At 46.2% G+C, this 21,404-nt stretch overlaps 2 protein-coding genes across 6 annotated transcripts in view; one reads left to right on the top strand and one right to left on the bottom strand.

The window, feature by feature from the left end:
- The first annotated feature begins 27 nt into the window (after nt 1–27).
- CENPU (centromere protein U) lies at nt 28–19,962 on the top strand. Of its 2 annotated transcripts, none has more exons than XM_084879633.1 (13): nt 28–143; nt 1,510–1,558; nt 3,131–3,248; nt 6,315–6,420; nt 9,602–9,662; nt 10,362–10,508; nt 13,482–13,548; nt 14,082–14,190; nt 15,997–16,075; nt 16,293–16,340; nt 16,830–16,891; nt 17,933–18,089; nt 18,132–18,247. In XM_084879633.1, exons 1-13 carry the CDS (start codon nt 103–105, stop codon nt 18,150–18,152), a joined length of 1,065 nt encoding a protein of 354 aa, XP_084735759.1. In that variant the 5' UTR covers nt 28–102; the 3' UTR covers nt 18,153–18,247. The 2 variants fall into 2 exon arrangements, with proteins under 2 accessions (XP_084735759.1, XP_084735758.1); XM_084879632.1 differs by lacking the exon at nt 18,132–18,247 and adding an exon at nt 19,470–19,962 and having other exon boundaries at nt 29–143.
- An 87-nt stretch (nt 19,963–20,049) lies between these two features.
- PRIMPOL (primase and DNA directed polymerase) overlaps nt 20,050–21,404 on the bottom strand; it is a gene marked incomplete at its 3' end in the record, with an annotated part of 31,618 nt that continues 30,263 nt past the window's right edge. For all 4 annotated transcript variants that reach the window (XM_084879628.1, XM_084879630.1, XM_084879631.1 and 1 more), the window contains exon 13: nt 20,050–20,298. In XM_084879628.1, coding sequence (XP_084735754.1) covers nt 20,050–20,298 — 249 coding nt within the window. The remainder of the gene's footprint in view (nt 20,299–21,404) is intronic.

The raw sequence follows: 21,404 nt of genomic DNA, 5'->3' as shown, positions 1-21,404 counted from the left end.
GCGCGTGCGCGTGCGCTCTCCCCGGATTGGCTGCTCGGAGCGGCGAGGGTGTTGGCGGGAGGTTCGCGGGCTCCGCGGGCCGGGAGAGCGGCGGCGGCCGGGATGGCCTCCGAGGGGCGGGTGCGGGCCCGGCGAGGCGCGGGGTAAGTGCTGCGGCCCCTGGGAGCGTGGCCCGAGGCCGGTGTTATCCTCTCTCCTCCCGCGGTGTGTGCCCCTGGCGGCTCTGCCGTCGCGTTAGCTGTTCCGTGTGGCTCCGGGCCTCGGTGTTCCCGTCTGTAAAATGGGAATAATGACCCCCACCCCATTGGGTCAGCCGTGGACCTTCAGTGGGGCTAAGGCAAGAAGGGTGGCCGGCGTCAGCGTGACCCTGGGTGGGGGAGTGTAAAGTGGACTCAGAACAAACTGGCCCGCAAACACGGCGTGCCTGCTCCCGGCCAGGCCTGTCATTCTCGCGGCGTGTGCTCCGGCTAGTGGTCAGGATTCTTCTTTCCGAAGCCCTTGCTGTTTGTTTTTGTAACACAAACCACGGACCTTAAAGCTGAACCACATCCCGGCGGGGTTGGGTAGGGGAGGGGACGTCAAAGCTGCCGCTTTTTATATAACGTCTTTACTTATATGTTACATATACACCATTTTATTTATGTATTTATATGTAAACATTATTTTCCGCTTTGAGACTCACGAAATCTGTTCATCCCTCCTCCCAAAATGCACTGGTGTGCCTACAGCAAGACTGTTACATATAGTATCCCTGGGGATTCCATTTTTTTGAAATCTTGTCCCCCGCCCCCCTTTGCCGAAGGAAAGAAACGACCTTTTTGGGGAGCACAGTTAAGGCAAGAGGCAGTGGAAAGAGTGTAGGTTAAGAAGCTACATATCTGGTTTCTAGGCCTGTTTCTGTCAGTCACTCAACTCACCTGCACCCCCACATCGTTAAATATCACGAAGTGGACCCCTGCTCTGTCCCCTTTGGGTCTGAAAACAGCTAAAGCAGTGGTTCTCCAGGTGGGGCTCCTTGCCCAGAGGCGTGGCAGCACCGGGAGCTTGTTAGAGAGGCACATCTCAGACCCATCCCAGACTGGGGATCGGGCACCGTGGGGCGGGGCCCTGCCGCCTGGTGAGCAAGCCTCCAGGTGAGCCTGGTGCTGGGGGTTGAGAACCACAGCTTTAACCAGTTCTCCAGCTTGTTGCTGACTTCCATTAACAGGAACATCACAGCCAGTTCGCACACGTGCTCATATATAACCCAAGGGGTGTGAGCACGCCGTGTCCGGCGCGGTCTTATTCTCTCTCGTATGTCCTTTTTAAAAATGACGGGGAGATGGGGGCTCTGCTTTCCAAATCGGTGTTGTCATCACCTGAAGTCCATCGTGTGCACGCTGTGAATGCCAGGAGTGAGAAGTGGAGTTTGGGAAGAACATGTTTGGAAAGAGTTGCAAGTTCTACAGTGTTTTCCCGGTGATTTTAAAACCATTGCCTAACTTTGGTGTGTGTTTTGCTGTTTAACAGTGCGAGAGATTCCAAGAACACTGCGGGAAGACCACGTTCCACGGGAGATGTAAGTAACCTTTTTCTATTTCCGTGTGGGTTTCCTCGTGTCGGACAGTACAGATGGCTGTGGGGGGACCCTCGGCCACGGAGAGGTCCCGGGAGAGCTCCGCCATCTGCTGTGGTGACTGTTTTCCTCTGCCTGCGCTGCTTCCAGTGGAACGGAGAAAATGGTTAACGCTTTGAGTCTTCTCCCTGACCCAGCTTGGTTTTATTTTCACTTGGATAACTGGCGCTGTTTAAAAGGAGACAGCTTTCCGTGTGTTGCTGTTTTCCTTCGTGGCCATTTCTCTCTGTATTTCAGTTTTAAACTGTGCATGGTTTCACCGTGTTCCACTGAGTCCTCATTATAGCTTTACTTTCCGGTAGGGTCTTAGACTAAGTCAGATAAAGGCAGGGACCTTGCGTTCACGCCCTTGGAGCCAGTTTCAGATGACTTCCCAGGGTTGTCCATTGGCATTGGCCATGCACGTTAACCCATAGGAAGGTGCCTGCTTTCAGGCTGCCGCTCAGGGAGTCCTCTCTGCTCTCTGTCCCGCCCTGGCTGGCTGGCTGGCTGTCCTGTGTGGCCTCCTGCCTGCTGCCCCGAGGCCCCCACAGAGGGGTGCTCCTGCAGGGTGCCTGGGCTCTCCACTCGCAGCAGCCCTGGGTGCTTGTTCTTCGCATGGATCTCTCTGCTCTCTGCCCCGAAGTCCAGTGTGCGCTGCCACCTGCTCCCAGCCCCCTAGCTGGAGTCCCAGTGCCCTCCCCTCCTGTGGGAGGAGCTGTGCGCTGGGCCCCTTAGCCTCAGGATGGAGGATCTGCCTCTTCTCGGCATTCCATCCCAGGCACCCCTTGAATAATTTGGGGGGAGGGAGGGTGTCAGTGATCAGGTTTTTGTTTTGTCAGCTTTACTCCATCTTTATATCTTCCAGAATTTTCTCATCTGTTTTCCAGAGCTACTGTGGAAGTTTTTCTCATTTTCTCTGTTGGGTCTTTCGTGGGGATTTTGGGTAGCAAACTTGATGGGGCTTATTATAGTATATTGAACTGCAAACCCTGACCCTGCTTCGATGTGGAGTTCTAATCCTGGGCATCCTCAGAGCTGTTGATGACCCTTCAGACCCGTGCGGGTGTTTTGGGTCGAGGCTTGTCACTTTCTGTAGACCAGGAGTTGACAGCCCATGGACCGTGGCCCCTGCTGGTTTTCACATTTCCAAACGGTCGCAGTAAAGCAGGAAATGGCCCACGGCATGTGAAAATGGTGTGAATTCAGACGTCAGGGCTGATAGTGAGGTTTACGGCCGCCGGCCACGCCCACTCTCCTGCGCTGCCCCAGCTCTCACCGCCGATGGCTGCGTGGTCACTGTCACAGGGCCCCGTGGCCAGCCTCCTGTCACCACCTCTGGTCTCTTATGGGGAAGGGTGCCAGTTCCCGCCTTAGGTGCTCAGAGGAGCCTGTGTGTGTCTCCCTCCTCCCCCACCCCTTCCCAGAAGCGTGAAGAACTGCTTCTTTAGGCCTCAGCGATGCTACTAAGTCCATCAGTTTTGTGCTGTTCTTGTTCGTAAAGCCAATTCAGTGACCGACTCCATTCCCTTTTAGAAAGCCGGCCCGCCCCACCAGCCCACTGACGTGTATGATTTTTCTGAGAATTCTGGAATCTCGAGCATGGGCAGGATGAGCGACAATGAGAAAGATGAAGAACCTTATGAATCCTTTGGTTAGTATTGCAAGCCTTTATCCTAAAAACTTCAAAGTAGTTGAATGTGTCACGCCAGCACAGCCAAGGGTTCGGTGGCCTGAGCAGGGACGACGGAGGATGGAGAAGAGACAGACAAAAAGAAAAAGTGGGTCCAGGCGGATCTTCTGTGCCTGGCTGAGGCCACAGAACAGATCCAGACTGCAAAGCTGAGGCTTTATTTATAGTCAGGGGCAAACAAAGTAATTTATAATGTTCTTATAAGTTTCACTTGTTTTGGCAGCACTTGCTGCCCCTCACACAGCCCACTAGCTACCCAGGAAAGATCTGGGGAGCAGTCACAAGATCAAGCTCAGTTATGCTTAGAGGGCTGTGCCCTCCAAGCTGGGACTTGTTTGCGACTTTGCCACCAGGTCAGTCAGAGGCTTAACCTTATAACCGCTCTCTACAGTTGAAGCAATAGCATAAAAAGAAATATCTTCAAATATAAAACTCAGTTGTCTGCATATGAATACAATGTTCTGTGCCGTGTTGGTGATGTGAGTGAATTTTTCTCACTTCTGAGTACATTGGAACTAAGAACTCTGTTAGACATTATCAAAGTAGAGGCCTTCTAGCAGCACCTGCTCAGCCAGGCGTATCCGGTAGCCCCGTGTAGTGTCTGAAAGGGACTTGGGTTTAGGGAGACGAGGGGGTGCTTTCCCCGTAGACACAGTGAGGCAGAGGCAGCTGCAGAGCCAGGGAGAGCTTCCTGTCCTGGCGGGGGAAGCGGGCTGGTGCCTGGCTGCCCAGCAGTGTAGCCAGAGGGACAGCTCTGTCCACTCACTGCCCCCTCCGGAGGCCAGAAATGGCACAGAACGTGGGGTTGTCTTTTCGTGGTTCGTTCTAAGAGTCCAGTTTGGATGGCTGGTTCCATAGGGAGATTCAGGATTGATCTATTTCTCCTTTTTTCCTTGTTATCCCCAGCAGTAAATCCCTTTGCCTAGTGGGGGCCAATACAAACTATATTGCTCACTTGAAAATTGTGCAGTTGATGATAAGTTCATTATTTAAGCAGCTGTTTGAAAAGACATGCAAATTTGCACTGTCACGCTAACATGTGAGCATGAAGAAATGGCGGCTTGGCTGTCAGCAGCATCCTCTTGCCGCCATCAGCTCCTCTCCCACGGCCCCCAGCTTCTTCCCAGAGCCCCCTGCCCTGAGCCCCGCCCGCCCTCCTGGGAGCCTCTGTCCTGAGCACAGTGTCTCCCTCCGTGCCTTTCCACATGGCCACTCGGTCTCCGCTTCCGTCTTCTCATTCGGGTTCACTTTTTATGTCAGCTCAGGGCTGTAGCAATGTGGGGGGCGGAGGGGAGGGAGGCAGGACTGGGGTCCCTCCTGAGGGCCATCAGTCACGAATACTGAGCGGGCACTGGGCCTGGGAGCTGACAGTGCAGTGAGCATGGCTCCATCCGGGAGGAGAGAACGTCCGGCTTCCTGTGTGTGGCCATCTTTCCTCTCTCTGGGCGCTGTCCTGTGTGTGGCCATCTTTCCTCTCGCTGAGCGCTGTCCTGTGTGTGGCCATCTTTCCTCTCGCTGGGCGCTGTCCTGTGGGTGGCCATCTTTCCTCTCGCTGGGCGCTGTCCTGTGGACGGCCATCTTTCCTCTCACTGAGCGCTGTCCTGTGGACGGCCATCTTTCCTCTCGCTGGGCGCTGTCCTGTGGACGGCCATCTTTCCTCTCGCTGAGCGCTGTCCTGTGTGTGGCCATCTTTCCTCTCGCTGGGCGCTGTCCTGTGGACGGCCATCTTTCCTCTCGCTGAGCGCTGTCCTGTGTGTGGCCATCTTTCCTCTCGCTGGGCGCTGTCCTGTGGACGGCCATCTTTCCTCTCGCTGAGCGCTGTCCTGTGTGTGGCCATCTTTCCTCTCGCTGAGCGCTGTCCTGTGGACGGCCATCTTTCCTCTCGCTGAGCGCTGTCCTGTGTGTGGCCATCTTTCCTCTCGCTGGGCGCTGTCCTGTGGGTGGCCATCTTTCCTCTCGCTGGGCGCTGTCCTGTGGACGGCCATCTTTCCTCTCACTGAGCGCTGTCCTGTGGACGGCCATCTTTCCTCTCGCTGGGTGCTGTCCTGTGGACGGCCATCTTTCCTCTCGCTGGGCGCTGTCCTGTGGACGGCCATCTTTCCTCTCGCTGGGCGCTGTCCTGTGGACGGCCATCTTTCCTCTCGCTGGGCGCTGTCCTGTGGACGGCCATCTTTCCTCTCGCTGGGCGCTGTCCTGTGGACGGCCATCTTTCCTCTCGCTGGGCGCTGTCCTGTGGACGGCCATCTTTCCTCTCGCTGGGCGCTGTCCTGTGGACGGCCATCTTTCCTCTCGCTGGGCGCTGTCCTGTGAGTGGCCATCTTTCCTCTCGCTGGGCGCTGTCCTGTGGACGGCCATCTTTCCTCTCGCTGGGCGCTGTCCTGTGTGTGGCCATCTTTCCTCTCACTGGGCGCTGTCCTGTGTGTGGCCATCTTGCCTCTCGCTGGGCGCTGTCCTGTGGACGGCCATCTTTCCTCTCACTGAGCGCTGTCCTGTGTGTGGCCATCTTTCCTCTCGCTGGGCGCTGTCCTATGGACGGCCATCTTTCCTCTCGCTGGGCGCTGTCCTGTGTGTGGCCATCTTTCCTCTCTCTGAGCGCTGTCCTGTGGATGGCCATCTTTCCTCTCGCTGGGCGCTGTCCTGTGTGTGGCCATCTTTCCTCTCTGAGCGCTGTCCTGTGGACGGCCATCTTTCCTCTCGCTGGGCGCTGTCCTGTGTGTGGCCATCTTTCCTCTCGCTGGGCGCTGTCCTGTGGACGGCCATCTTTCCTCTCGCTGGGCGCTGTCAGGAAGCACAGTGACACCGGCGATCACTGATACATGCCAACCGACGGCTAATCTGATGTCTGTCTATGTCTGAGATGGTTTACGTTTTTCATTGTTGAGGAGTGAGATCAAAAACATTTGGGAAGTGGGTGGTGTGATTGATTTTGTTAGCCATTTAAACAAAATCGCTCTGTGCTCCGTTGTAAAGGAACAACCTTAAGCCTGCCAGGCAGATTCTAACGCCGCGCTGTGATGACCTTTGCAGAGCCGCCTCTGCACAGCACTGCGATCTACGCCGAGGACGCCCAGCTCTCCGAGCACTCCGGCTCCTTCATCCCTCCAGCCCCCCGGGGAGGAGCAGCAGAAGGAAGGTGAGCCTGTGTCCTGCACTCGTGTGCTTTACTCATGGCCAGTGGGATTGCCGAGCTCTTTAAGATGTCCCTTACCCCCCACCCCCAAGATTCATCGGTCTGTTCCGTGCTTCCATGTCTCTGGGGAATTATGTGGGGTTTTTTAATGTTTTTTACTCATTGACCAATATGAATAGATTTACTGTATTAAACCATCTTTCCATTCTGGGATAACCTGTTGGTTTGACCTCCTTTCTGATATTAAAATATATTTTTTCTTTTTTAATTTTTTTTTTTGTTTGTTTTTTTACTTAGTATTTTGAAACTTTGTGTCATTTTTGGGAGTCTATATCTCTGGAAAGAAAATAGCATTGAAGTAACGTTGTTTGGCTTCTTTTTTTAAAAAAAATATTTTTTAAAATCTTACTTTAGGGACCCGTTCCCCCTCCCGAGCTGGGAGTCTGTGCTGTGAGATTCTTTCCCTCTCCCCACGTGGGAGTCTGTACTTGGCCTTCAGTGAGTTTCCACCTTTGCTATACCAAAAAAAAAAAATCTTACTTTCCTAAGAACACGTCACATGAGATCTGCCCTTTAACAAATCTGTGAGTGCAGTGCAGTGGGTTAACTGTAAGTACAGCACTGTCCAGATCTCTAGAACTTACCTGTCACTTTGTGCCACTTCCTGTCCCAGCCCCTGGCAGCCGCCGTCCCAGGCTTTGGTTCTGTGATTGTCCTGTTGTGGGTCCCTCATGTGGGTGACGTCACGCAGTATTTGTCCCTCTGTGGCTGGCCTGTTGCACTTAGGATCATGTCAGCTTCAAATGTCACACATGCACCCCCTCAGGCCTTCGCGTGTGCCAGGCCCTGTGCCTGACTGCGCTTCCTCTGTGCACCTGTACGGCTGTGCACCTGAGTTGGCACCAGGTGGGTGAGCAGTGGGAGAGGAGCAGGTGCAGGGGCTCCTGTGCTTCCCTGTAGATCTCACGTGTCAGCACAGCGGTCTACTTGGGTAAAACTCAGAAAATACCACCTTTCTTCACCGATACGTCGTCGTCTTATAGAATTATCTCTACCCAACCAATATTTTATGTTCGTTTTTAAATTTGTTCATTGTCTGTGTCTCCCCAATAGGAGGGTCTTTTTTAAAGAAGCAGGATGTCTTTCTGTTCACTGCTGTGCTCCGGGTGCCTAGAATGTGACTCTGACACGCGATAGGCAGTCAGTGAACGTTTGGATTCATTCCCTATTCTAGTATCCTGGTTACGGTGACGGTGCCTCAACCCCTTGGCTGGTTCAGATCCTTATTCTGCCGCTGGGAAGTACTTGGCCTTGGGTCCGGCATTGCCTGAGACATTAACTTTAGGCTCTTTCCTTAGGAAAATGGGATAACAATGCAACCTACCTCACGATTGTTTCAAGATCGGTTCATCCTCTCTGGCTTTTAAAACAGGCTGGCATACGATAAAACGTTTTGCAGTATTATCTCATTTTTTAATTTTTTACGAATATATTGCTTGTGTAAAGAGATTGGACAAGCATACACTGAAATGTTAGCTTTATCCTCACGTGTAAGAAATTCTCTGACCGTGGTTCAGTGGTTGAGCATCGACCTAAAAATAAGTACCGTATTTTCAGGCGTATAAGACGACTTTGAAATGAAAAAAAGTCAACCGAAAATTGGGGGCAAAAGACCAAAATTGCACAAAAATTACCTGCAGATCTTGACGGCAAAGTAAGTCTTTTCTTTGAAGTGGGGGGTAGTCTTATACAGTGAATATAGGCCTAAACCTATGTTTTAACTGTAAAATTAGTGGGTCGTTTTATACGCCGGAAAATACAGGTAAATAAATAAAACAGGTTGGCAACTTTCAAATGGTAACTTTTTATGTTGGCATTTTTCCAGCAAGCATTTATTGAGCACTGACTAAATGCCAGGCTCTGTATTAATAACTCAAAACGGGCATAATCCTGTCTTCATGGAGCTGAGGGAGCAGGAGGTACTAACCAAGAGTTGCTGGCAGTTCCCTCGGGAGGGCATGGCGCTCTGAGTTGGCATCAGGTGGGTGAGGGTGGGGAGAGGAGCAGGTGTAGGTGGGTCCTGACGGCATTGCCGCTGCCGGCTGTTGACCAGCTGAGGGCGGTCTGAGCAGCACGCGCTGGCTGCGTGGCCACCTCCCCGTCACATTGTTAATCTCTTCCCTGGCATCACCTTCTCTGTCACAGCACATCGGTGAGCATGCCAGCTGTTCACCACCATGCTTTCCATTGACTTTTCCTGCCACTTTGAGTACCCTTTCCTGTATTGCTCAGCCTGGAAAAGTACTTTCAAAAAGTCCACTCAGGTGTCAGAGCTGTGATGTCTCTCCTCATCCCCAGCCATCTCTCCTCGTCTGCTCTGGCCATCGCTTGCTAAGACATCTCTTGGCATTATCTTTGGTCTTCCTGCCACACCGGGAGCCTTTAAAGGAAGACTCTGAATGTTTACAGTAATTCTATTATCTGTACTCTGCTTACTGGGATGGGTGTTAAATGTTGGTTGTGTTGAATTGAATTAAAAAAACAAAAGAATTCATCTGTCACCCGAAGTGTAGAGTTACCTTTCTCAGGACAAAGGAGTGTCCCGCTTACCTCACCCAACGATGGGCCTGGTGTGCGCAGGTTTGCTTCTATACAAGTGCTAGACCTGGGCGCGCTAACCTGGAGGAGGGTGCAGTTCTCAGATGTGGCCACAAGGTGCCGCTGTAATGGACACTCAACAGTCCTTGTCTACCAAGGACAACTGATGTGGCACATGACAGGTACATATTGGAAGGTGGCGTCCCACCCATGACAGGCGGGAAGTTTCACTAAATGGAGCTTATCTTCTTTTTGGGCAAGCAACTTAAAACACGTGAATGAAGCCAGCACCGGTTTGGCTCAGTGGTAGAGCGTCGGTCTGCGGACTGAAGGGTCCCAGGTTCGATTCCGGTCAAGGGCATGTACCTTGGTTGCGGGCACATCCCCAGTAGGGGGTGTGCGGGAGGCAGCTGGTCGATGATTCTCTCTCATCGACGTTTCTAACTCTCTGTCCCTCTCTCTTCCTCTCTGTGAAAAATCAATAAAATATATTTTTAAAAAAAAGAGTAAACTTTTTTTAAAAAAAAAACCATGTGAATGAAAATGAAATGTGAGCAGGATACTGATGGCTTATTCTTTGGTGCAGTTCGAACACTTCTGAAATTGAAGAAAGCGAAAACGAGTCTGTAAAAATTAGTGCAAAAAAGGTATGTCAGTGCTCTCTTTTCTACCTTAATTTTTAAGATAGTTTATATCCTACTTAGATTGGATGACAAGAGGGGAAATGTTCCATAAAATAGTTCATATCCTGTTTAGATTGGATGCAGATAAAAATATAGAGTAAGAGTATTGTTTTAGAAGGTCCTTTTTTAAAAAATATATTTTATTGATTTTTTTACAGAGAGGAAGAGAGAGGGACAGAGAGTTAGAAACATTGATGAGAGAGAATCATCGATCAGCTGCCTCTTGCACACCCCCTACTGGTGATGTGCCCACAACCAAGGTACATGCCTTTGACTGAACTCAGGACCTTTCAGTCCGCAGGCCGACACTCTATCCACTGAGCCAAACCGGTTTCGGCTAGAAGGTCCTTTTTAAATAAGTGAAATGTTTTTATATCTGAAGTGTTTTCCACGACAGAGGTCTCATATCTCCATGTACCTTGTCAGTTTTAACGTTCATGTAATGTGTTTAGGTTGTGACTTACAAAGGCAGACCGATGTGCTGGGAGTATTTGGAGCTTTCTTCCCTCGAGGTCTTTCCTGTCTTACCCCCGATCATGTCATCTCCCTGTTCCATCTTGCAGTTTAGAAAGGGGAAGTGTGGGTTGATGGTTGGCTACTGTTACGATAAGAACGATAAGCATTTGTCTTTTCTAAAGCTGTAATGCTGTTTTCTTGGCATAGCGAGGAAGAAAACTCAAGCCCATCAGTGAGTCGGAAAGCTGCAGTGAAAGGGATAAACCAGCAGAGAAAACAGGTAGTCAACGACCTGAAGCTGCGTCGTCTTCAGAACTTTCAGAGGAACCAGCCGAACTTGGCACTTCTAAAAAGGTAGGGCCTCCTGGTGCCGTCTCCTCTGTGAGAAAGAGACCTGGCAACAGAAAGTCGACCGGTACGAGTGCCTGCCATTTTTTTTGGCGAGAAAGAAAAGTTGACTGGAAATGTTTCGGAGGGTCCTAGCTGGTGTTGCTCAGTGGATAGAGCATCAGCCTGAGGACTGAAGGGTCCTGGCTGGAATAGAGTCCAGGCAGGGTGTGTGGGGTGTGTACAGGGAGGCAACCAATCGATGTGCCTCTCTCACATCTCTGTTTCTCTCCCTCTCCCCCTCCCTTCCCCTCTCCCCAAAAATCAATGGAAAAATCCTCAGGTGAGGATTAACAACAAAAAATGTGGAGGAGGAAAATAAAACATTTCTCTCTTTCCTCCAGTTTTTAAGAGAGACTTTTTATATATTTCATTATAAAACTATTTTTATTTTAGAGTATTTATAAGCTATAGAAAGGAAGATAAAATATCCTACAATTCTATCATCCAGATTTGACCTTCAGTTACTAATTTTCTCTCATTCTAAGTGGGACCATGTTCTCGTGATTCAGTGTTCTAGAATATTGTTTTAATGAGTGCATGCCATTGTATTCATGGGAGGCCACAGTGTAGTCAGTCTCTTTCTAGTGACTGGTTACCTTTTTAACATTGTTAAGTGCTTTGATGAATTTGTAGCTAAACCTTTGTGTGCGCCCTAGATCATTTAAAAAAATTGCTACAAGATTTCTGGGACATGTGTTCTCTTTTAAGATTTTTGACATGTAATATCTTTTTTTTTCTTTATTGATCAAAGTATTACATATGTGTCCTTATCCTCCCATAGTGCCCCCCCCCCCATTCATACCCTCACCCCCTAGTGTCTGAGTCCATTGGTTAGGCTTATATGCATGCATACAAGTCCTTTGGTTGATCTCTACCCCTTACCCCTACCTTCCCTCGGAGGTTTGATGGTCTGATTGATGCTTCTCTATTTCTGGATCTGTTTTTTTTGTTTTGTTTTTAATATATTTTATTGATTTTGTACAGAGAGGAAGGGAGAGAGATAGAGAGCTAGAAACGTCAATGAGAGAGAAACATCGACCAGCTACCTCTTGCACACCCCCTACTGGGGATGTGCCCTTGACTGGAATCGAACCTGGGACCTTTCAGTCCACAGACCGACGCTCTACCACTGAGCCAAACCGGTTTCGGCTGGATCTGTTTTTGTTCATTAGTTTATTTTATTCATTATATTCCACAAATGAGTGAGATCATGTGATATTTATCTTTCTCTGACTGGCTTATTTCCCTTAGCATAATACTCTCCAGTTCCATCCATGCTGTTGCAAATGGTAAAGAAGTTTCTTCTTTTTTATAGCAGCATAGTATTCCATTGTGTAGATGTACCACAGTTTTTTTTAATCCACTCATCTGCTGATGGGCACTTAGGCTGTTTCCAAATCTTAGCTGTGGTGAATTGTGCTGCTATGAACATAGGGGTGCATATATCCTTTCTGATTGCTGTCGGTATCCGAGAGATGCAAATCAAAATGACAATGCGGTACCGTCTCACACCTGTCAGAATGGCTATCATCAACAAATGACAAGTGCTGGCGAGGATGCGGAGAAAAAGGAACCCTCGTGCACTGCTGGTGGGAATGCAGACTGGTGCAGCCACTGTGGAGAACAGTATGGAGTTTCCTCAAAAATTAAAAATGGAACTCCCATTTGACCCAGTGACCCCACTTCTAGGAATATATCCCAAGAAACTGGAGACATGTAATATCTTTTGATTAAGCTCTCAATGTGCCGTTGCCAGCACCTTGGTTTTGGCCCACTGAAATTGATTTTGGAACTGCTGGAGAATAAGGCACTTAAGTTGTGGTAATTTATTATAGCCGCCACAGAAACTAAAACACCAGCCAAGCACCTTTTCCTTTAGTTATGTGCTTTTTGGTTCACTTTCTGAGTTTCTGGGGGCTTTTTTGCCCAGTGTCCAGTGCCTAGATAAATTGCTAACCCCGCCCCCATTGTATAGTTGTTTATGGCAAAGCTGTTACTCCATCATAACCTGGAAGCAGTTGATTCCACGAGTTATCTTAAATAATAAAAGTTCAACTTCCTCCAAAGCAGCCATTGTTAAACACCAGCTGGAAGATTGTTTTTGGGGGTTTGAGGGAGACAGCTTCATTTCTTTCCGTGTTTCCTTGTATCAATTTAGATAATTTATATAATTCACTAATATTAACTTAGAAGTAAATAAGAATTATGGCTATAATAGTAACTGACAGTGTTTGATAATACTGTCTTAATCCTCTTAAGAAAAAGAAAACAGCATTTATGAACTTGCTTCCCAGCAATTGTCATGAGCTTGTCTCAAATTTTTTTTTTTTTTAATATATTTTATTAATTTTTTACAGGGAGAAAGGGAGAGGTATACAGAGATAGAAACATCAATGAGCCGAGGCCGGTTTGGCTCAGTGGATAGAGCGTCGGCTTGGGGACTGAAAGGTGTCCCGGGTTCGATTCCGATCAAGGGCATGTACCTTGGTTGCGGGCATATCTCCAGTAGAGGTTGTGCAAGAGGCAGTTGATCGATGACTCTCTCTCATCGATGTTTCTAACTCTCTATCTCTCTTCCTTCCTCTCTGTACAAAATCAATAAAATATTAAAAATAATAATAAAATAAAAAAATAAAACATATCCCTCCCCTCCCCCATTAAAAAATTATTAAAAAAAAAAAAATCAATGAGAGGGAAACATCAATCAGCTGCCTCTTGCACACTCCCCACTGGGGATGTGCCTGCAATCAAGGTACATGCGCTTGACTAGAATCGAACCTGGGATCCTGCTGTCCTCAGGCCGATGCTCTATCCACTGAGCCAAACCAGTTAGGCTCAAATAAATCTTATACTCATATTCGCTTCCCCCACTCCTCCCCCCTACAAAAAAAAAACACCTTTTCTTAAGTAGAATTCTTTGCTGTGTTATTTTTGTAGAAAACTCAGAAAAAGAAGGCATTTCATGGCAAAAGAAAGAAATCAAGAAGCGAAGCTCTGGACTCAGGTACAAAGAGTGGGTTATGTTTGACAGCTACTCAGTAATTTCATTAAAAATCCTGAATTCCTTATAGTAGTGAAAAACATGTGCCTTTGGAATAACTTTCCCCCCCAGCATCTATCATGAAAATTTTCAACAAACAGCAGAGGTGAAATATTTTACAATATATATTCATATGCTCACCACCTAGATTTTTCTACTAAAATTTATTCTTTTTGCTTGGTCAGCTATCCATTGATCCATTTTCATACTCACTTCAGACATAATTTAGTATGTGATTTTTTTCTATAAGACTTCCTTCATTTATTGATAGCATAACTTTTCTCAGACTCATCCATTTATTTTGCATCATTTTTATTCACCCAAAAAGCTTATTGAAAAATGTTTCAGAGAAAATAAAGCATTTTCTATTTATTTCAGTTTTTTTAAAGGAAAAGTTATATATTTTTGTTATTAAAAACCATTATTTTAGAAAATTTATATAAGAAAAATAAAATCATCTGTAATTCCATCATCCCAAAATAACTACCATGTTCTAGGCATGGCTGACTGTGCACATATGTGGTGTCTGAAAGGAAAGAAAAGCAGTGACATCATGGACTTAGATGTTGTTTTGTCAGCATTTGAGAAAATCCTCCCCGAGTATAAGTAAGTGTTGATGTGATATATGTACCCCGTTTCCCTTGAAACCACTTTTGCTTATCCTACAGCCTTTAATACGTAGTATTCTCATTATTCAGTTTCACAGATTTTTACACTGACCTGATAATTTTTCTTTAACCCTGTTATTTAACATATTATTACTTAACATATTATTGAGTAGTATGTTTATACCTCAATATGTGCCTTTTTAATTTATATTTTTGTATTAACCGTCTATTTCAAATATGTTGTCAAATCTCCTGGACTGGTGATACCCATTTTTTAAATAGTGAGGCTTTTTTGTTGTTGTTGTTAAACCTCACCTGAGGATATTTTCCCATTGATCTTTAGAGAGAGTGGGAGTAAGACACAGAGAGAAATATTGATGTGAAAGAAACACATAGATTTGTTGCCTCTTGCACACACACCCCCCCACCAGGCCGGGGAACAAGCATGCAACTGAGATACATGCCCTTGACCGGAATCGAACCCAGGACCCTTCAGTCTGCCAGCCAACGCCCTCTCCACTGAACCAAACTGGCTGTGGCTGTATCAAGATATTTTCTACTTCCCGTTGGTATTTCTTTGACCCATTAATTGTTCAAGACTGTGTTGTTTAATTTTTATATATTTTTTTAATTTTCCAGTTTTCCTTTTGCTAATGATTTCTAGTTTTATTCCACTGGTATGGAATAAAAAATACTTGGTATGATTTAATCTTAAACTGGTGGCTTATTTTGTCTCCTCATGTGTGGTATGTCACGTGTGGTATGTCACGTGTGTGTCACGTGTGGTATGTCACGGGCATGTTCTGTGTGCGCCACAGAATGCGTACTCTGCTGCTTTTGGGTGGCGTGTCTGTAAAGGTTTCTCAGGTCCGACGGTCAGGGTTGAAGTCCCCTGTGTGGTTACCTGTCATTATTTAAAGTGTTTCTGTGTGCTGTTCTTGAACTTGCCAGGCACAGAGGGACTTTAGTGGTTTGGGGAATGCGCATAAAGGCTGTGCGGCCTGATAGAGCTGGTTTCCCTGTGGGGAATGAGGCCTGGGCTTCCTCTTTCACTGTCTCTGATGTCACTGGAAGTTCTTGTTAACACGCATTTCATGAGAGCTTGGATACAAAGATCTGTATGAAAGATGCTGGCCTGCTCTGTGCACTCGTCGCTTCTGAAGAATTACAGGGACACTTGACAGTGTCCTGTGTGCCCAGGCCAGTGGTCGGCAAATGGGGCTCTTTGGCCCCTTGAGTTTTTAGCAAAGGCCAGCTTAGGAGCACCCTAATTAAGTTAATAACAATGTACCTGCTGTATAGTTTAAGTTTAAAAAATTTGGCTCTCAAAAGAAATTTCAGTCGTCGTAAATTGTGTAGCTGACCACATCCATACCCGAGGGTTTAGGGGGAAATATTTCCTGTTCTTTTTTTTTTTGTTGAGACATTTCCAGTATTTTTTAAAATGTAATTTGACTTTTTACAGAGAGGAAGGGAGAGGGATAGAGAGTTAGGAACACCGATTAGCTGCCTCCTGCACACCTCCTACTGGGGATGTGCCCGCAACCAAGGTACAAACCCTCGACGGGAATCGAACCTGGGACTCTTCAGTCCGCAGGCCGACGCTCTATCCACTGATGGCTCTAACCAGTTAGGGCCTTTTCCAGTATTTTTAAGCCTGAGAAGGACTGATCATGCCATCCTACATAGATATAAAATGCTGTTTGTAAAATTGTGTTGATGTGATAAGCAAATGAAACACACTTTCACAATCCTTTTTTTGATACCTAGTTTGATCTCTTTTTTAAAGAAAAATCTGTTACAGACAAAAAATAGAATCTAAAATTTGCAAGGAAGCAGTCGGCAAATTTCATTCTAGTATGAAAGAAGAACTCATCAAAATGGTAAGTTCACTGCCACATTTTTTTGGCCTAAATCTTTTTTACTAGTCCCGAGGCAGCGGACAGATACTGTGGAAGGGCTGCATTTGCTGGCAGTGTGGGAAAGAATTAGCAGTAATTAGAATTAGCAGTATTTCACATGTTAAAGTAAATGTGATTATATTGTAAACTGACAAACATTTAATTATGGAAAAGTCACGCAGTATTTTGTTTCGTGTAGCTTGCGGAAGTCCAGATGTTGAAAACTCTGAGGAGGAAGAATGCTAAGGTAAATCACTTGTGATTAGAAACTCAGGTAGCGAGTGGACTTGCCTGGGTTTTATGACCTTTTTTGTGTAAGATTTTTATCTTTTTAGTCAGGCTTTTATCTGCTCCTGTGGTTGAGGACTGTCGGTGCACGCTAAGGGAGGGACATGGCTGTGAAGCCCAGTGGGTGTGGGGAGATGCATGTTTGCCCTTTTGTGATGTGAAAAACAAAGCCTGTAGAGGGGAGAGCTGTCCCACGTCCGGGTGATCGGACAGCCTGGGAGAACGGGTGGAGGGTCAGGAGAGTTCATTTCCTGTCCCGCTTTCCTCAGAGCACGTGTCAGAAGTTGTAATCACATGCTGTTTGTATGTACCGTCTCTTTTCCCGAAAAGTTCCCTGATGGGAAGAATGGGGTCTTGTTTCCCACTGTATTTCCGCTGTACCACAGTGTGCTTGGTGGCACTCAGATATTTATTAACTTGATTTAACAAAGGCATTTTTGTTCCTTAGACGATTTCAGACATTGAAAAGAAAAGGCAGCGTTTGGTTGAAGTCCAGGATGAACTGCTTTGGTAAGAGAACATCAGAAGCCTGAGCACTGACCTGGAAGGTTGTGACATGTCCTGGGTTAGGAAAGCTGCTGCTGGGCTGCCAACATCCCCGGTTTGCCTGGAGCCTGGGAGCTGCAGACTCAGAGATGCTTTCAGCAAAGGAGAATCTGGCACTGATCTCTCTGCCATCCGATCTCAGCTCCGGCTGCAGAGACTCTAGAACCAAACTGCTGGGTGTGAGTCCCGGCTCTGCCACTACGGGCTCGCAACCTCGGGCAGGTTACCTACCCTCCCAGGCCTCTGCCATCTTTGTAAATAGTGTAAGACCTGCACCTCACAGAGCTGTGAGAACTGAATGAATGAACGAACGAACGAACAGGCAGGAAGTGCTGGTGTTCACGGTTAATGTCACCGTCGCAGCATGTACCTGGTGACACTCGTGCAGAGCCGCTTCCCAAGGCCGCGCAGTTCATCTAGGCACTGGGGTTCCCCACCCCCACCCCCTTTGTTTTTATGGACCTTGGAATGGACAAGGTTTTGATAGAAAGGGCAAAAAGAAGACTTTCTGTCCATGCTTTTGCCCGTCTATTCCTGCCTGAGGCTTTTAATCCCATAGTTCCCGAGACCCTAAAAATGAGTTTTCGGCTATATAGGGCAGCGGTCGCCAACCTTTTGGGCCTCACGGACCACCAGTGATCCGCAACCACCAGTTGGCAACCACTGATATAGGGCATCCTCTTCTGTGGACTTCTCTGCGTATCGTATTTCAGTTTAAATAGAAAATCTAGAATCTTCCTTACATTCCTAATTTCAGAGCCAAAGATGCCTTAAACTATCCAGTCCAGCTCCCGTTTTTTCTAACCGGTCAGTACACTAACCTGGCAAAGCAATTATGTCCTCTCAAACTACTGTCCAGTCAGACTGGTGACACGGCCACACACCAGCCTGAACAACTAGACACGTTTCCTTTCTCACGTGTCCGGAGTGTGGCTGCAACAATAGGAGCAGCTTCGGGAGGCATTAGGAGCCTGAGCTGTGTGTTTTTTTCTTTTCTCGCTTTAGTTTAGAACCACAGCTGAAACAACTGCAAACACAATACGATGAACTTAAGGAGAGAAAATCTTCTCTGAAGAATTCAGCGTGTTTCTTATCTAATTTAAAGCAACTTCATCAAGATTATTCCGACATTCAGGAGAGACAACCAAATGTAAAGGAAACGGTAAGTTCAGTGTTTACTTTCCACTGTGCTTCAGAAGCAGAGTACCAGAATCTGAGAACTTGAGAAAGAAATGTAGATGCAGCATACCAGTCTACTCAGAACAGCATCACTCTACATCCTTGAAAATGTGTTCGTTCATTGCTGCTTTAGGAATTAAGGCTAGAGGAGTAGAGAAGACTCCTGAAACACCTATTTTATAAAGGCACTAGAGGCCCAGTGCACAAAATTCATGCATGGGTAGGGTTCTTAGAGCTGCAGTGCTGGCCAGGACCTACCTTCATTCCACATCGCCCTGCCCCCTGGTGGTCGGCGCATATCATAAAAAGCGATCAAACTCCCAAGGGGACACTTTGCATATTAGGTTTATATAGATAGATAGATAGATAGATAGATAGATAGATAGATAGATAGATTTACATTTCTGAGAACCAAATCCCATTCAGGGAAGTAACCTGTTTGTACAAATTTCAAATGAACAACTAGGCTTTATTATAATTATCATTGTAAGATCACCCAGACATGTTTTAAAGACAGGCCTATGTTTGTAGTATGTTTATCTGAAAAAACAAGTCATTATCTCATAAAAGCCTAGGTATAATATTGAAAAACACAGAAAGGAGGAAGTGTGATATTGTTTTAATAAACTTTATAGTTGCTTCTGGATTTTTGCTGCAGATTTTGCTGTTATGAGAACCAGCTCATATTAATAGAAATGTTTAAGTTTCAGAAAGAAAATTTATATTTATGATATACATATAGCTGATGATCATATTTTATTCTTCACTTCTAAATCCAATTTTAAGGTGTTTCTTTTTTTAACATTCTCATTGAGAATATAGTCATTGATTTTTAGAGAGAAAGGGAGAGAGAGACATCAATCAACTCCCTCCCTTATGTGCCCCAACCAGAGATTGAACCTGCAACCTTTTGGTGTATGGAACGAAGCTTCTAGCAATTAAGCCACCCAGCCAGGCTCAATTTTAGCTAGTGTCACTGTCTAAAAGTTAATTCTCCGGAACCTAAGGTTTATTTATAGGTTAGAGAACTGGAAACAGGACGTTCTTATATATTTTCTCCTGTGACAGTACCAAACTAGTCCAAAGTTTGTCACTTGGAGTTGGAGGTTTACCACAGGATGAGATCTAGCGACTTGTTTCCATAATTCAAATGCCACAGTTCTTTGAACAACTCAAACCTTACAGAACAGTTCCCTTGAAACCTGTTTATCAATTATGTCCTAAGAAAATGGGTTAAAACAAAATTAACAATTCTACCTCAAAAGAGGAGAAGGAGTTAATGGCTAGCTCTAATAAAATCAGCATTTAAGCTATGTGGAAGAAATAGTGATTAGTATTTGTTAAATTATTTTTCCTTCAACAGTATGACTCATCCAGCCTTCCAGCGCTGTTATTCAAAGAAAGAACTCTTTTAGGAGCTGAGAGCCACCTGCAAAATATCAACCATCAATTGGAGAAACTCCTTGACCAGAAATGAGACCTGTCTGCTAAAACGTGCCTGCCTGGCTAACGATGAGTCCCACACCCCTGCTGCCTTCCAAAGCTCATCCTTGTTGCAGCCACACTCTGGACACATGTCAGAAAGTGAACGTGTCTAGTTGTTCAGGCTGGTGTGTGGCCGTGTCACCAGTCTGACTGGACATAATTCACTTGCCAGGTTAGTGTCCTGAGTGATAAGTTAAAATGTTGACACTAAATCCCAGTACCATAAAGACTTTTAACCTATACATACACAAACTTAAGCTGATGTGCATACAAACTAATTCTGGTTAATCAGTAAGAGATTTCTACTGAATTTAAGTACAGTGAGTCTAATTTTCAATAAAAATCAAGAATTGGAATGCAAAGTGATAAAACTTAGTTGATGTAAACAGATTTAACAAGTTACTGTAATTTAATGTCTTGAGGCAAATTACAACCTGGTTATAAGTGTCCGTAGCTAATTAGCTATTCTGTAATACTTCCACAATTACTTCGTCAGGAATTTCATCCACTCCACCATTATAACTGGGAAGACTGTTCTCTGCAGCTTCTGCTAACTCAGCATCTTCAGTCGCTTCCAGGAAATAAGTATCGTCGAGGTCACTGTCCCAGTCAGGGTCAGAGCACACACCTGACGATGCACTAGAGGATGGCACATGCGGGACCTGGGTCCCCTCGTCCATGGTTTCGTGTGTTGTGAACTCTTCTTCCTTTAGTTCCAAAGGGAGAGGAGAAAGCACTGTCTTAATGCAGAATATGTGATGATTTCATGGAGCAAACTGTTGGATTAAGGTATAAGGCCAGTACAGCAGATATTCAAGCAGATATGCTACGTGGTGTTGTCTCTGAAACCGTCACCTTGAGAGTGAACTCATTGGTTCAAATATTGCTGTCACCGTTGCCCAAACCCTGGAAATGCCTGCGGTACCTCCTATTCACTGAAACAGGCAGATGAGAGCAGGGGTAGGCGGATGTTAAGTGGTAGCCCAGCTGACGGCACATTGAAAGTAGAGCTGCTGTCTGAACAGACTTATTTGTCTATTTAAAAAAAGTTCAGGCGACTGTCAAAATGTGACTGGCAGGCGACTGTCAAAATGTGACTGGATTGTATATCAGAATACAGTATTGTATCAACATTAAATTTCTGAATTTAATAAAATGCCTTTATTCTCCAGCTACAAGCTTAAATATTAATAGATGAAGGGTTCGATGCTTGCAGCCTCCTTTCAAGAGATTTGTTAAAATGGGCTGTTATACCCTAGCACCCACATGATGGTATTTAGAAGCGAGGCCTTCGGGACTTGATTAGTGCCCTTATTAAGAGACCCTGAGAACGCTCCCTTGTGCCACGTGGGACGTAGACACAGGTGCCACATAACAGCTGCATCTCTGACCGGGAAGCTGGCCCTCATCAGGCAGCACTTTGAGATTTCCCAGCCTCCAAAACCGAGCAGTAATGTCTGCTGTTTAGAAGCCCCCTGGTCTGTGGTTACAGAAGCCCCAAATGACAAAGTTTAAAATGGAAACAATTTATACAGCAGGGGTAATGCTGTACACCAACTGTACTTCCACCTGGCATTTCTGAGGTTTTACTAGATAAGCAGACCCACTGAAACCATACACTTCTTCAAAATAATATTCCAGGTAAAACAAGGATGATATTTTTCCTCTTAGAGGCAGTTTATTTTTTAAAAATTTATCAGACTCTGGCTACCAGCTATTTAGTCCAGCTTCTAGAGACCAAGAATGAGACTACATTTCCAAGCACTTACTTAGCTTATATTGGGTAACTTTTATTCTAACCATAACACTCAAG

The sequence above is a fragment of the Pipistrellus hanaki genome, assembly GCF_964339955.1.
Source record: "Pipistrellus hanaki genome assembly, chromosome: 3".
In the NCBI taxonomy this organism is placed as follows: domain Eukaryota; kingdom Metazoa; phylum Chordata; class Mammalia; order Chiroptera; family Vespertilionidae; genus Pipistrellus; species Pipistrellus hanaki.
Note: the sequence above shows the minus strand (reverse complement) of the source record. Positions and strands in the feature narration are given on the sequence as shown.